The sequence below is a fragment of the Alexandromys fortis genome, unplaced genomic scaffold (assembly GCF_014885135.2).
Source record: "Alexandromys fortis isolate MF-2015 unplaced genomic scaffold, M_Fortis_MF-2015_v1.1 scaffold_78, whole genome shotgun sequence".
Lineage (NCBI taxonomy): Eukaryota > Metazoa > Chordata > Mammalia > Rodentia > Cricetidae > Alexandromys > Alexandromys fortis.
Window position 1 is genome coordinate 3,186,801 of NW_026067977.1, and position 15,467 is coordinate 3,202,267.

The following is a 15,467-nucleotide window of genomic DNA, read 5'->3' on the forward strand; positions in this document are numbered from 1 at the left end:
AGAAGAAGAAGAAGAAGAAGAAGAAGAAGAAGAAGAAGAAGAAGAAGAAGAAGAAGAAGAAGCCGCTCTAATTTGGCCTTGGTGAATCATGCACGTACTCCCAGAAGGAGGCTAGTAAGTTTGAAGACAGCCTGGGCTACATAGTGAATTCAGCTGGGGCTACATAGGGAGTTGCTATCTTAAAAAAGAAAAGAAAAGAAAAAGAAAGGAAGAGGGGGGCCAAAGACCAGAGACTAAGCAAGCCCTTATCCGACACTGAATTCCTTGTTGAGGGCACCTTGGACTTCCCACACCCAAAACAATGAGAGATAAGTCTCCCTGATTCCTGTTGTTGATAAGCTATCAGCTTATGACCCTTCATTATGGTGGACAGGGTGGACTAGCACAGAGGGTCTCTGGGTTAGACAGAACCAATCAGTCCCACTTAGGTCACCACTATCTCTGCAGCTTTAGATTCCTTAAGTGATTCTTAAGTACTGAACGGGAATATGATGTGCATTTGACTCACGGTTTGCACGTGAATTCTTGCTCCATGAGTTTATTGAGGAAAATTCTCAGCATCTAGCACAGCCTCCCCGTCCCTCTACAGGTGCTCGATACAGGATCATGCCCTGAATGCCTGAGCAGCCCTGTCCCTCTGAGAGTGTTCTATCCAGGGCCTGTCTCCGCTAACGATAGTGACAGGCCCACCTGGAGCAGCCTGTCAGAAAATGAATATGGATTCTTAATTCTAAAACCAATTTCCAAGTGCATTCTAGAAGGGGAGGCAGAAATGAAGCCTGCTTCACAGAGTTACGGGTGCTCAATTCTAACTGATGGCAGGTGACAGGGACACGGGGCCGCCTAATGAGACCTGACCGGGGGAGTCTGTCTGGCGATCATAACAAAAGGACGTGATCGCCAAACGGTGGTGAACGTCAGAGTCTCCTTCTGGTCACTGTCATGTTTCCCTAATAACCTGGTGCACACACATATATATCTGTAACATTCAATTCCCCAGAGAACCCGGCCAACGCCGACCCCACTCTCTTGTTTTTAATAATAATATTTTCTATTTAATCTATCTTAGATTTTTTTGGAGGTTTTGTTCATGCCAAACTCAAAGGGGAAAAATTAGCATTTAGATAGGATTGCCGCAGCATTAGAAGCAATCGAAATGGAAAACGGAGGTGGGGGAGCTTGAGTCCCCTACCCCCATAGGACGACTCTGATATGACACAAGGGTTCCCAGTGAATCTCTCTCTCCTGGCTACTGTCATCAGTATACATTGGACTTTTTTTTCTCCATCTCGTAGCATGGAGTCTCCAGAGGGTCAATTTTGTTATACAAGAGTCTCCTCCAAACCCTCACTCTTCCTTCTCCAGTAAATAATCAACAAGAAGGCGGGACAGGCAGGTAGTCTTCCTGTCCCAAACGTGCATCTGTGAAATGCTCTTTGCTTTCTGACATGTCTTCAGGTTTACTTCCCTTGCTCTGGCTCCCCCTCCCCAGGAACACCCTAAAACCACCATAGTCCCAAATTCCAAATTCTCCCACATTTATAGAAATGTTCCTGCCAGGGGTGGGAAGATGGCTCAGTGGTTAAGACCATTTGTTGTTCTTGCAGAAAACCTGAGTTCGGTTCCCAGCCCCTACACCCAGCTTATCCCTTACAGCTGCCTATCCCTCTAACTTCAGGGGATCTAACACCCTCTTCTGGCCTCCTTCAGACCATGCACTCACGTAGTGGCATCCCCGAATTGCTCCAGAGGCTCTGCTTCTCCCCTTTTCTTGTGTGGGCACCAGAGACCCAAATCCTCGTTGAGTTGATGGTTCTTTACTGCTCAAGGTGGGGGTTCAGGATCCACCAGTCATGCTCAGGAGTCCCTGAAATCTGGTCCATCCCCGATGATATCTCCTGGTGGGGAACCTTAGAACTGTCACATTCGCAGAACTGTCTCGAAACTGTTAGATTGGCTAGAGCCAGAGTTTCCAGAGTTTTTGTTGCTCCGGAGCCTCTGATAAGCCAGACTGACACGCTTTCCAATTTCCCGCTGCTGCTGCTCTCGGGACTCGCCAGACCACAGGCGTGAGAACGATTTACTGCTGACTCTTGTGTGTGTTGTCCTGTCTTAGAAACCCACTGATCCGAGTCTCTTATCAAAGTTCCATGTGCCCTGCCAGTCACCCATCAGCATCTGCTTCCTCAGCGTGTGCCTGTCCTGCCCCTTTGCACCTGCTTCTTTTCCATCTTTCTCCATCCCCTGCTTCTTTTCCATGCCTGCCTCCATGTTGTTGTCCCTGATTTACTCGTTTATATGTCTCTTCTCTTGAGATGAACCTTTGGTTTTTTTTTTCCTCTTTCAGGAAGATGACTTGAACGGGATCCACATTGTGGCCTTTGCAGAGAGGAGTGACCCAGGTAGGATACCTAGCCAGCCCCCATTCCCACCCTCACCAATCTGTTTAGCCATTGGCAGGAACCGGCTTCTAAGCCCTCTCAGTATCAGTTCAAAAGCAAGAAATTGACCCCCTCTAGTGGTCATCGGGCCGGTATGAGTGAGTCTTCAGCAGCAAACTCAGCCAAGGGGACAGAACTGCAAAGACTGTCAGCCACACAGCTGGGCAGTAATCCCAGCTTTGGGGAGGAGATAGGGAGCATCAGCAGTTCAAGGTTAGCGTGGGCAACTTGTGTTGATTGTGTGCAGCTACTCAGAATAGGAATGAGCCCACAAGGAGAGCACTAAAACATCCTAGCCTTACAGGGTGTGTGTGTGTGTGTGTGTGTGTGTGTGTGTGTGTGTGTGTGTGTGTGTCTGTGTCTGTGTCTGTATGTGTCTGTGTGTGTCTGTGTGTATCTGTCAGTTTACGATTGAATCTATATAAACCAATCCGACCTTAACATAATAATAAAATACGTTGTCTTCCTCTGAAAAGCACCATGTGCGTAGGAACGGTCTAGAAAAATCTGCCAAACAGAGAGGACAGGTAGAACAAACAATCCCTTTTTAGAGTACAAGTCTCTCTACCGCCGGAAGGGTAACTTGGCTATTGTTGCACTGTGGGCAACGTTCCCTGGTTTCCATCTTATCAACACCAATGGAAAGAGAAGGGAGAGAACCGTGAATTTTATAAGAGTCAAAATGCTAGTTCCCCAAAACAGTGATCCACAAGGCAGCCTCCCAAGGGGAGGTGGAAGAGCAGATAGGAGGAGCGTGTGGGGGAGGCCTGGAACAATCCAGAAGGCAGTCAGGGAAGTCAAGGCTGGTCATTTGGGATGCCTAGCAGCCAGGCTTTGGCCATAAAGAGTTGGAACAGGGTTTCCTGAACTTGACAGCAAAGGCCCCCTTGGACTGGTTCATACAAGACCTTTAGAATCTGTGGTTTTATGGGCCTCTGCTCTGAGGCTAATCATGGTGGATCATCAAGTTTGGGACCAGTGCTCCAGAAAATGCGGAATTATATGTTTGCTAAGATCTTCCATTGCCATGGTGCACTGTTTAGAGGTTAGGACTGGGAAGTGCTAGCGTGCAGGAAGTCCGGGGCTCCGTCCACAGTGCTGCAAAAACTGGGTGTGGTGGTGTGGGCCTGTCATCTCGGTAGAAGTAGAAGGATCAGAAGTTCAAGACTATCCTCAACCATATGTCAAATCCAAGACTAGCCTGGACTCCATGAAACCCTGCCTCAAATCTAACAAGCAAACAAACAAAACCCAAAACACCTTAAACCCAAAACTAGCCAGCCAACCAACATCAACAAAGCAGATCTTAGCTTCAGACAAAGATACAGAGACTCAGAGAAGTTCAGCCCAGTCTAAGGGAACACAAGGGTGCTGGGAAGAAAGGACCTATTGGCTTACCCATCAGTGCAAGCCTGAGTCCTCAGTGGCTTGACAGGGCAGGTGCCCTGCAGATGTTTACGGAGCAAGTAGTTAGACCTTTCTTAATGATGTGATTCTGGAAATCAACGCAATGTATGCCCTATAGCAGCCACTCTTTAAAGCTAGCTAGAGTGGGGATTTTATCCTCACAAGGCGGTGCAGGTCAGCACCATCTCATTCCAGCCCTTTACCAACAATACCCATTGACAGTCATTCCCATTACCGACCCTCTCCACAGGTGGTAACCACCAATTGCATACTGTCTGTCTAATTATCTGTTCTGGACATTCCATATGAATGAAGTCATCTGGCATCTTGTCTTTAGCATAATGTGTGTGTGTGTGTGTGTGTGTGTGTGTATATATTCCCACTATATAGTATCTATCTTGACTATCTTTTTTTTTAAGATTGAGTAATGTTCTATTGCATCAAAGGCAAATTGTTTGAGAGCTAGTCTCTTAAGTATCCATTGCTAGGCTGAATTTTCCACCATAGACTTGCAGAGCTGAGAATCCTCCTCAAGTATTTCTGGGATCTAGACTTGTTTTTTTTTTTTTTTTTTTTTTGTCCTGTAGTGTCAGCTGCTTTTTTACAGATCCTGGCTACCCTCAGCCCCCAGGTTTACAGGCTATAATCAGACAGAATCGGATCCTTGGTGTTGTGTGATCAGAGTTGCTGCTGGCAGCTGCCTGCTGGCAAGACTCCAGGGGGCTTCCTTGCAGCCCCACTGCCCCCTCCCAGGGTGGCAAGGAGGCCTGTCTGGCTGTCTGGAACAATAGAACAAAGAGGTCTCCCTGAACTGCAGAAACCTGTTTGACAGAGATTGCTGCCCTAATGAATCAAGCTTCTACAAGGACTTCCACCTCCTCCCAGTGCAAACACCCCTGGGCCCTGAAGCTCTGCCTTCTCTCCAAATCCCAAGCTGGGGCTTGTCCCTGGGGAACAGAGCAACTCTGGGAGGGGAGGTCAGGAACGTGATCTTTCAGAGGCAGGGGCCGCCTTGGCACCCAGGGCTCTAACCAAAACGGGGTTCTAATGAAAGTCCCTGACTTTGGGGTCAGTCAGCGTTTACCTGCTGGGCAGTGAGGTGCAGCTTGGGGCCCAAGGCTGGGTTGAGATCCTGGAGGGTGCATTCCTGCAGCTGGTTACTCAGATTCCTATGGTTTGACTAACAGGTCGCTAGAAGGCTTATCTAACCAGACTGCACCCACTTTCTGAAAGAGGGAGGTGGTGGGTCCAGGATAGCAGTTGCTTCTTAGAGAAAGAATGTATGCATTGAGGAGCTGTGAGGAAACAGCCACGTTAATCCCGAGGCCACTCTGTGATCCATGTGTGCAGGTTATTATTATCAACCTGGTGTTAGGGGTGGAAGTGAGCTGTCAAGGCTCCCTGACTGGACCACATTGCCCAGGGTCTCTAAGTCCAGGCCAACCTTGCAGCCAGCCCTCGTGACGTCCAGATGCATCAGGAGTATGACGAAGGTGGCCATGATGGCCATAACTGTCACAACAACCCGACAATGAAAGTTTAATTGTTATTCTCCTTTTACAATTGAGGATGCAGAGGCCAAGGGAGGTTACCAGGCTGGGGAACAGTGGAATGAAGTGAGGGTTGTCTGGCTTCCCAGTCCACACCCTTAACCACAAGGCAGGCAGACTTCTGTGCCTCTCTCAGGCGGCATCTGACATCCAGGCAATCATTCAGGGTGCCTCCCTCGTTCTCCACCCCTCTGCCTCCAACATTTGACCCGCAGGAGAACAGAGACGCAGCCAGTTCAGTGCTGTGCACAAAACACAGGGCTAGAGGTACAGCAGAAAAGTGGGTTTATCTTTGCTGAGGGCTCCTCGTGGGTCCTCTTTTTGATAGCCCTTCTCAACAGCGACCCAGCTGCTGGAGGCTGCAAGCTTGTGCGGTGTTGCTGCAGGGTGGTGCGGAAGGGGCCAGGGCTGGGAGATCAAAAGATCGTACCAAGGAAGTGAGACCCAAGCCGAGTCACTTGGCAGCATGAGGGTCCCGTGAATAACAAGGCATCCTCCTAGGGCCCACAGAAGTTACTTAGGCAGACTGTGAACTTCCTGGACAGCAGCAGCATTAGTCTCTTCAGTGTCCTGGCCCCCAAGAACTCTCCTTACAGCCAGAGTTTGTGTTCCCCTCAGCAGAAGGTTGAGCACAGGAGGGTCTCCCTGGCAGGCATCTATGTCTGCTCTCTGGCCCTATATCATGACCTGGAGTCTTCACTTGTTGTGAGCTTCCCTGGCCTGGCTGGGAAGGATATTAGGATGTTCTCGCTCCCTCCATCCATGCCAGCGGCTCGTTGCACCTCACCATCCTCTGCCCACATCTTTTCTTAAGCTGCTCAGAGCAGAGCTGCATGGCAGGTTTGCAAAGGAAAGAGTCCTCCTCGCTGCTCCCAGATGCGTCCGCATTGGGCTGACATCTTCTTTACGATATTTGATGAAAGGTTTGCTGAGAGCAGTTCTACATGAGTGCGCGCTGGATGGAAACCCTCTAAGGGCATTGGGAATATTCACACTAACAAGCTAGAAACACAAGGATGGCTGCCGTCTGCAAGCCCTGAGCAGATTTAGCAACAGGCCCTGGAAGGAGGCTTCAAGCCCTGCTGCCCCTGAGCTTTTCCTGCCCTGGGGTTCTTGCAAAAATGGGTTAGAGACCAATTGTCTCAAATAGGAGCACTAAGTGCTTCTTGGAGCTCTATAATTTAAATTTGATATATCAGCCTCACTATTTGACTATTGCTGGGTGCTGAATGCTACTTGTAAGCCCAGCAAACACCAGCTCTGAAGATGGGAACGGTTACTCCATATTCTCCAGTATATAGAGGAGGGGCACAAGTACGGTGAAGTTAAACATCATCCCCAGCTCTCATGAATACTAAGTGGTAGAGCTGGGACAATGACCCAGCAGTCCAACCCTCTATCTATCTCCATGTGTCTCTGAATTGTGAAAATGTATCGCTTGACTTTCTCCCCACCAATTCTGGGATCCAAAGAGCAAAAATGGCAGGACCTGCTTCAAAGCCACGGGCCCCATGGCGTCTTTGCTTCTGAGTGGCTGTCTCACTGCAGTAGAAGTTCTTTGAAAAGGGGGGGGGGAGGGGGGAGACTCCCAGCCTTGTGACCTCCTCACGGTCTTCGCACAAGACCCAAGTCTGGAGAATTCTGCTTTTGGAGAATTCCATACAACCAAGGACCCATGGAGCTTTCCCTGGGGTTCTTGTAATTTATTCGCCTATGCGTCTCAACTTGGCTCTGGGTCTGAAGCACATAGAAACTCAAAGGCATGCCTAAGAAAAAAAGAACATCCTTGAAGGCAGCCTCCACGCTGGGTGATATTCACCTCTGGCCTGCCTAGCTGCCCACTTCCACGTGGACAATGGCAGGAGGCCACTGTAGGGCCACAACTTTCCTAAGCCCAGGCAGAAACCCTTCGGTCCACAGCTGTGGAGTCAGGAAGAGCATCCTCAGTCTCCATGGCCTGAGCACAGCCAGCAGCCAGGAGGAGGCTGCGAGGAAGGGGCAGTCTGGGCAGCACCATAGGCCTGTTTGCTCCTGGGCCGTAGCTCAGCCTTAGACACAATCACATCTGCAAATGGGGCCTTTCTCTAGATGACTGTGAGTGACCTAGACCTGGTCCCCTAGGGCCTGGTGCAGGCCTGTTCTCACCAACCTCTGCCAGGGAAGCAGGAAAGGATAATGACCGGGTTCTCGTCACACAGGGATGCAATTCCCAGAGGCCAGTTGCTTGTCGTGGGAAACCTGGCTCCACACTCTTTCCCCAGCCCTCGGTCCTGAACTTCCAGACCTGCAGTCTAGGGGCTGGGAAGGGCCTGCCGTTCTCACAGCCTTCTTTATTTAGGCCATCCTGGAGACTCTGAGCTTACTTAAAGCATCACTGGGGTGACCCCACAGACAGGGCAGGCCTCAGGAACACGCTCAGAAGCAGGACAGGAGCTTTGCTCCAATTTCTCTCAGAAGGGCAGAGGCAGCCCATCCCCACTCCCAGGAGAGAGGCCACACTGCATCTCCTCCCTCACCTGGCCTGTACCTTCCTGAGGACAAAGTTTCACATCCAGGGAAACTCAGGTACAGAAGCAAGGAAGGAAGGTGGCAGCTCTGTGGTGGGAATACCGAGACCTCAGAGGGAGGAGGAATAGTAACTGGCTGTAGGTGTGTAGAGTTCGACTCCTGGCTCTGCTGTTTACTCATAGATGGCAGGGACAAGCTGCCTCCTTCGAGCTCTCTGAAAAAATGAAGGTAGTAAAATCCTCCATGCAGCCTAAATGGGAAGATGAAATGCCGGTATCCTCAGGACCCAGTGAGTGCTCAGTGCAAATGCCCCTGAGAGGAAGGCTGAGTGGCAGACAGCAGACAGCAGACTCTGCGTATAAAGAGCAATGCCCAGTGTCTGTCAAGAAAGAAGCTAGTGTAGAAATGGAGATTTGTGCCTCTTAGGATCAACAGCTCCGGGACCAGACTTTAGGAGGGGCAGAGGGACCTACTCTGGAAATAAAAGGGAGAGACAGAGGATTCTGGCTGGGGCTCTTCACCAGCCTGGTTACTGGGGACATTAGGTCTCCTCTTTGGGTGATTCCCTGGTAGCCTAGTCCTCCAGTGCCTACGCTAGACAACTTCAAGCCTAAGAGTCTATAGCTAGCCTTCTCCTATCTATCTATCTACTTAGTACAGATTATGTTCTCTTCGCTTTGAAAGGTAGTCTGTCACAGTCTAAGGCCTCTGAGCTAGGTCACTGATACAGCAAATACTCATTTGATCCTTCCTGGCTCAGTTGTCTCCAGCTGTGTCCCAATCGTGTGGGACTTGATGAAGCTTTGTGCCTTTAAAGTCAATTTTATCCATTTTGTTTGGGAAGAAATGGTTTTTGAGTTTTCCTTGCTTTCCCTTCATGTAAAGAATATTCTCTTTACACACACACACACACACACACACACACACAGACCCATACACACACACAATCTTTAACATGGAAATAAAGCCACGTCTATGAATTCTTTTGGTTAATGCAGATTTAAATGTATTTTTTTTTTGCAGAACCCATTTTTTTTACTCAATCTACCTTTTTCTTTCAATCACTGAACCTGCTCTAGGATAGAGACAGCAGGGGTGGCGTGATCTTGTATGTAATGTTCCTTCAATGAGATCTCAGCATTACGTGAGCTTTTCCATGAGAACACAGCAGCATCTGTAGGTCTGGTCATAGGCTGGGCCTTCTGCAACCTTGGCATGGGAATCTCTGCTCTCCCTCCAGGAGACCCAGTCCACGTTTACTCAGCTTGAATGTGGTCTGTGTTGTTGGACCTCACCCTCTTTGTGATTTGTAAAACCTGTCCAGGTCCCTTTTCCCATTTTCATTTCATCTTGCAGAGAACTGGCCATGTCACCTCAATTATTGTCCTTTTCTTCTCCATGGTGTGAAGTCATAATTGTCGGTGTCTGGGAGGAATTCTCTCTTCTGGTCTATGCATTTGGATCCACAAATCCACAAACAACTCTCCCATGAATCCCCTTATTTTCCTCTGCTGAGAAATGACCACAGGGGCCACAATGTACCAAGATGGCAGCAAGGACATTTGAGGCTGGAGGAGAAAAGCTTGGCTTTCTCAATGATGCCAACATGCAGGAGATAAGAAACACGCTTTTCTCATCCCCACCCTCCAAACAGCAAATACGTGGGCTCTAAAGCACAACCGCTATGTTTGTACAGAGGATGTGAATCTCAGGCCACAAACTCAGCTATCACAGATACGTAACTTGATTGTTTAGAACCAAACTTTTAAAATGTCTCTTTTGAGCTGTATGCTACTGCCTGGTAGGAGCAGGTCCTACAATTGGTCCTCTAGCCCCACCCAGTCACTGCGGTACCCACACAGAGCTGGGTGGGGTCACAGTCATTTGTACATACTGGCATCTGTTGAGAAGTCTGTTGTCCTGTTGCCTCTGTGGTTCTTGTTCCAAGCAGGTCACCACCACTGGCCCTTTCCTCCCACCTGCAAGACAAAGTCATCAGATTTGCCACCATGATCTTATCTCTGCTCAGGTTCTGAGATGGACTGGCCGTTGGTGGCTCACGCAGAACTTTCTTGCATAAGTGCTAGGGGACTTGCTAAGAGAGCTTCCCTGAGTTTTTTTTTTTTTCATTTTCCTTAATTTAACTGTTTAACAAAATATTAGTTCTCTTCTGGATTCCCTGAACTTCCAGAGAGTCTTCTGTGACGTATGTTCCTCACATGTATACAAACACACACACACACACACACACATACACACAGCGTTTTTTTGATCAGGAACCTGCCAGGTTCAGACCACTTGTCTCTGCTCTAGTTCTGTGGGGGGGGGGTGTTCAGGATTTTCAGTATCACTTACTGAATGTTCTTGCAAAATTTTTGCTTATGGAAAAAAGAACTGTGTGCTGCAGGGCTCAGGCTCAAAGTGCGGAAGGCCTGCCCCTGCTTTTCCTATGATTCATCCCCTCTCTGGGGCAGAGAATATTGCTGACAGAGGACAGGGAGAGCTGGCGCTACCAGAGCTTGTGCCGGAGTGGGCTGTGGAGCAGAGGGAGGCCGACCCAGTTTGAAGGCGTTGGGAATTCCAGGCTGTTCCAGGGCCGTAGAGCAGATGTGGGGAACCCAGGGACGGCACATGCTTGGAACACAGAATTCTTGGGGACAGGCAGAGAGCTTCCTCTGCTCTGGGACTGACCTTTGTCACTAAGGCCACTCAATTTTCATCTCCTGGTGAACAAATGAAGGTAAGTCTTCATTTAGAAAGGGGGCCACTTCCCTGTGACCTTTCAATTTCTCTGCTTAAAATTGCCCTGGCTTTCTCTGTATGAGCTCCTTTATGTCTGCGGCTCTTCATCTGACTCATTTTATAGACTCAGTCTGTAATTGAGGGTACGCACCAGATGGCCATGAAAGCCCTATGGAAAAACCATGCTCTTGTACTCCACGTGAGGAGTGCTGCATGCAATGGGTGACTCAACTTTCTTGAACCCTATTCAGATGGCTATGAGTTCCTGGAGATCCTGAAACAGGTTGCCCGGGACAACACTGACAACCCTGACTTGAGTATCTTGTGGATTGACCCAGATGACTTCCCACTGGTGAGTGGCCCAGGCCAAGGCCTCATCCCTGGTGGCCTTCACAATTCGTATTTGTGTTTAGCACAAAGTCTTCAAGTGTGAGGGACAAACTGAAAGAGTAGAAGACATCTGAAGAAACCCAGAGGCCACTGCATATGGAGTGGGTGCATAAGCTTTCAGGACAGCATTGACCTTGGCTTTATGTACTCATGGCAGTGACCAGACTTACCAGTGTCCTTACTTCTGAGATGCCAAGAGGTGACTACTCTTGGAGAGGCCCATCCAGGGGAGCTGGGAGCATTCTTTCTTTAAGCAACAATATGGCCCTTTTATATCACCACCCACCTCTCCCTGAGCCTCTAGAGACAACCTAAATTGTTAGAGAATAGAGTCAGAAGTGAACACTTTGTAGAGATAAGAACTTGATGAAGCAAAAGAACGCATTGTCTGAGGGCAGAGACCACGCCTGGCTTGCTTCTCGCAAGTTCTCTAAGACTCAGCATCATGCCTAGTACACGTGGAAGGCACAGTGACTTTACCACCCCAGTCTAATCTCTGTCAGTGAGGAAGAGCAAGAAAGCTCTAATAATTCTTAGTTTTGAACAAAGCATGCAGAATTCATGCCACATAGGAACCCAGTGATAATAACAATGCAGGAAGCTACTCCTCTACTGTAATGAACATTCTCTATTGGCCAAGTTCAATGCTGCACCAAGAGCCAGGATTCCCAACACTACATGGGGTTGAACTTGAGTCTCTTCAAGAGCCTTCAAGACTAACACATAGATACTAGATTACAGAGATTTGTTTGCAAATGTACTCATAGCTCACTCCCTAAACAGACGTTGTTACAACCCCTATCCCACTGAGAAAGGGCAATACCTGGATGCTAAACTAAACCTAGCAGATGTGGAAGTCCCACTGAGACCCATAGTAAAGTTAAAGCTTGGTCTATTGATTGCTTCTGGTATGGCTAACTGCTGGTAATTACACCAATTTGGTTGTTTTCTGGCTATGAGTTGCATAGGCAATGACTGGTTATTAGACAGAAAACACTAACGTCAAATCCTACACACACAGGGGTTGGGTGAACCAAAGGCAGAGACTTCCATAACATTTGAGGTCTATGGCACAACTCTGGGTAAACATAAGAAAGCCATGGCCATATAAGCACACAGCATTGCTTTGCTGGTTTGTTTTCTGCTGGGTTATTTCCAGTTTACCCTGACTGTCTCAGTATGCAAACTTGTAGGTGACCTGTCATTTTTTGGTCAGTTCTGCATCCATCTGGGTACTTGCAAAGCAATTTCCAGGCATTTCTAATTTCCAGATCCATAACACCAACTCCACAAAGGCCCCATATTTACTAGGGAAGCCTCTGCCCCTGAACATCTCCATTTTCTTAGCTTCATGGACTCCATTAACTCCACTGGCCTGCCCCAGCCAGAGATCTGTCCAGATGGAGCCCACACTGGGCTGAAGAAACCTGGCTTGTGTTTGCATCTTATGCCAAGTTACAGCCTATCTATGTTTTCCCAGGCATCTCATGTGACAGAGAGGCACAAGATAAGGGCTTCTAAGAATGGAACATTTAACGGGAGGTAGAGAGAAATGGCTCTTTCGTTACCCACAAGCTACCAACAAGTTATAATTTGGGGGTTGGCATCGGCCATCTTTTTGCTAGTCCCCCTGAGAGTGGTGGAAGCATTTATGTTCGATGTTGTTACAGCTTGTGTTGTGGCAACTTTTTCTTAAGGCATAAAGTGCTTTAGAGATGGAGCTAGCCTTCAATTTCCTGAGTGTCCGCAATTGTTTCAAAGGCATTCAACCAATCACAACTCGGTTACTACAGCAGGCTGGCAGGTGAGTCCAGCCCTCTGCCCACTGTCTAACCTGGCCTTTTTGTTGCTGCAGCTTGTAGCTTACTGGGAGAAGACTTTCAAAATTGACTTGTTCAAGCCACAGATCGGGGTGGTGAATGTAACAGACGTGAGTATCCCCATCAAGGCCTGATCAGGCGCTCTCAGCCACCCTGTTGGCTGTTATACAACCCCAACTATGAGATCATTCAGGAGTCTACAGCTGCAAGTAGAACTCTTGGGTCTTTCCCAAACTCTAGGAGCTTGCTGGTACAGCCCGAGCCTGGGCTCAAGCCAGTCCCGATCTTTCTCGAGGAGTGTGTTTCTTTGCTTATGGAGCTAGTCCAACCTGACTCGTTGACCTTGAACTTTCCACCCAAGAACATTCTCTTGTATTCACTTTCCAAGCCAAAGAACAAGGCCTTCTTATACAGGCAACTCATGCCTGGAGCTACCATTGCCTAAGAGAGATGGAGAGGTTGATGTCCAGAAGCCCATACTAACAGTCAGCCACCCAGTCAGGAGACCCCAACGACAGAAGTTTCAGCACGGATGAACTCAGGGTGGGAAGGGCTACTGAGGTGAACAGACAGAGTGGGAAGAAATTTAGACTCAGTCCAGACATCTAATACAGAACAAGACAGAAGCAGGGCAGATTCAACAACGTTAACAGTAAGAGTAAGGAGAAGGAGCCACAATAGAGGGCCCACTGCAGCCCAGTGAACACAGCTCTTTTTGTGAAAAAAGGCCAACTAACAAGGTCTCTTTGCTGCTGTGTGGTAAGTGTTCTCTCAATCTCTACATTTCTTGAATTTTGAAATTTGAAAGAAGATTGACTCATTCATTCATTCATTCATTTATGTGTATGCACATATACATTCTCTTGGGTAGTAGAACACCCATTTCTTTTGCTGTTATTGAAACAGAATACTGCACAGGAGTGTCCTGCAGTTTGGCATTTCCACTTGTGTATCTGTACATATCCCTGATAGGTGTGAGAGACTTGGAGGCCTACTCAGCAGAGCTCCTTAGAAAGTCCTGGTCTGTCTCAGCCTCCACCCACTCATGCCTTGGTTCATTCTGTGCGTCACTGCAGGCTGACAGCGTCTGGATGGAGATCCCAGACGATGATGACCTGCCCACAGCCGAGGAGCTGGAAGACTGGATCGAGGATGTGCTTTCCGGAAAGATCAACACTGAAGATGATGACAACGAAGAGGAAGATGATGACGGCAATAACGACAATGATGATGATGACGACGATGATGATGATGATTCTGATGATGAGGATAACGATGACAGCGATGATGACGACGACGATGATGAATAACTCCAGACCTGGGTGCATCTGATGAGAACGACATCACAACTACCCCCTACAGTACAGACAACCCAAGGGGTCAGCAAGCAGCGGTGCCCACACCCAGCCGGTTCTTTTCCTTTCTCCAGCATCTTTTTCTAGTTGTTTCTTGGCAGAAGTGGTACATTTCAGTGAACGCCTTCCCAAACCCAGCAGTCCCACTCAGCAGGGGAGGGGGGGGGGGGATTCCCATGCTGACTTCTTTTAAGCATTGGGGAGCAAACAGCTCTTGTTCTTTGCTAGAGCATGGGGGGGGTCATGGAATTCTGGGAGTCTGGGGATCATATCTCCTGACACCTCTACTCAAGTTTACTTACTGTCTTTGATTCTGGCAGTGACAGAACGGACAGCTTGCTATTAGTTCACAAGCAGAGAGAGGAATTCTAACCAGAGCCTGGGAAAGACACGTGATTATTCAAATCAGTCCCCAAACCCAGAATCTCTCGGGGAATCCAAGCCTTTAGATGGCAATTAGAATCCTTGAAATGTGTGGACATCACCATTATTTCTAGAATATTAGGATGCTGTGTGGGGGTCAGTTAGTTCTCTGAGCGTCCCAACAGTTGGGCAAGCCTCTTATATCACCAGCAGGGAGCGTAGGGAGAGGCTGAAGGTTGAAGGTTTTTCATTTTTCTGAGGGAGACAGTTTGGGTCTCTGAAAGAGTTTGCTGGCTGCCTCCTGTGATCTGGGAACTGAATGCCCCTTCTCTGTCGCTGCTAGTGAGCTGTCCCATTCTGAGTTAGAATTGCTTTATCCAATGGTCAATTAACTCTCCATTCATCAGCCCTCCGCAGCTGACCAGGGCAGCGATAATTAGAGTTCACGATGCCCTGAGGCCAAGAGGGAAAAAAAATCCCCAAGTGCCTTTTGAATTGTCTGAAAGTAACATTGTGCTTGGTAGTTTTCGTTGCTAAGTAAGTGTTCTAATTTATTTTCAAACTCTGTTAACGTGGAGAACACTCTGTGTGGCTTTGTTTCTGAAACTGGGGCAGTCCTTTTATGGAATAGTAATAAACCAACAGACATTAAACTTGTGTTTTGAAAAGATCGAGGCTGTCTTGATAATCCTACGCTGGCCTTTCAGAGTTTGCTTGTTTTTGCTGGGTTCCAGTTCTAGCCCTCTGCTCCTCTGTCTGCCCTTCCACAACCAGCACTTCACAGGGTCTCTCCGTTCACGTCTCCAGTCACTATCATGTGTGTCATCATCAGGTACCACCTGTGTGCTCATGACCTCCACTAAGGGTCTCTAACCTTGATCTTCAGGCTCT

At 48.3% G+C, this 15,467-nt stretch overlaps 1 protein-coding gene across 1 annotated transcript in view; it reads left to right on the forward strand.

Annotated features, from left to right (window-relative positions):
• Positions 1-15,248, forward strand: part of Casq2 (calsequestrin 2) — a 71,627-nt gene extending 56,379 nt beyond the window's left edge. The window contains exons 8-11 of the mRNA XM_050157529.1: positions 2,348-2,402; positions 10,900-11,000; positions 12,894-12,968; positions 13,935-15,248. Of these exons, the coding sequence (XP_050013486.1) occupies positions 2,348-2,402; positions 10,900-11,000; positions 12,894-12,968; positions 13,935-14,168 (465 nt within the window). The 3' untranslated portion in view covers positions 14,169-15,248. The remainder of the gene's footprint in view (positions 1-2,347; positions 2,403-10,899; positions 11,001-12,893; positions 12,969-13,934) is intronic.
• The last annotated feature ends 219 nt before the right edge of the window (positions 15,249-15,467 follow it).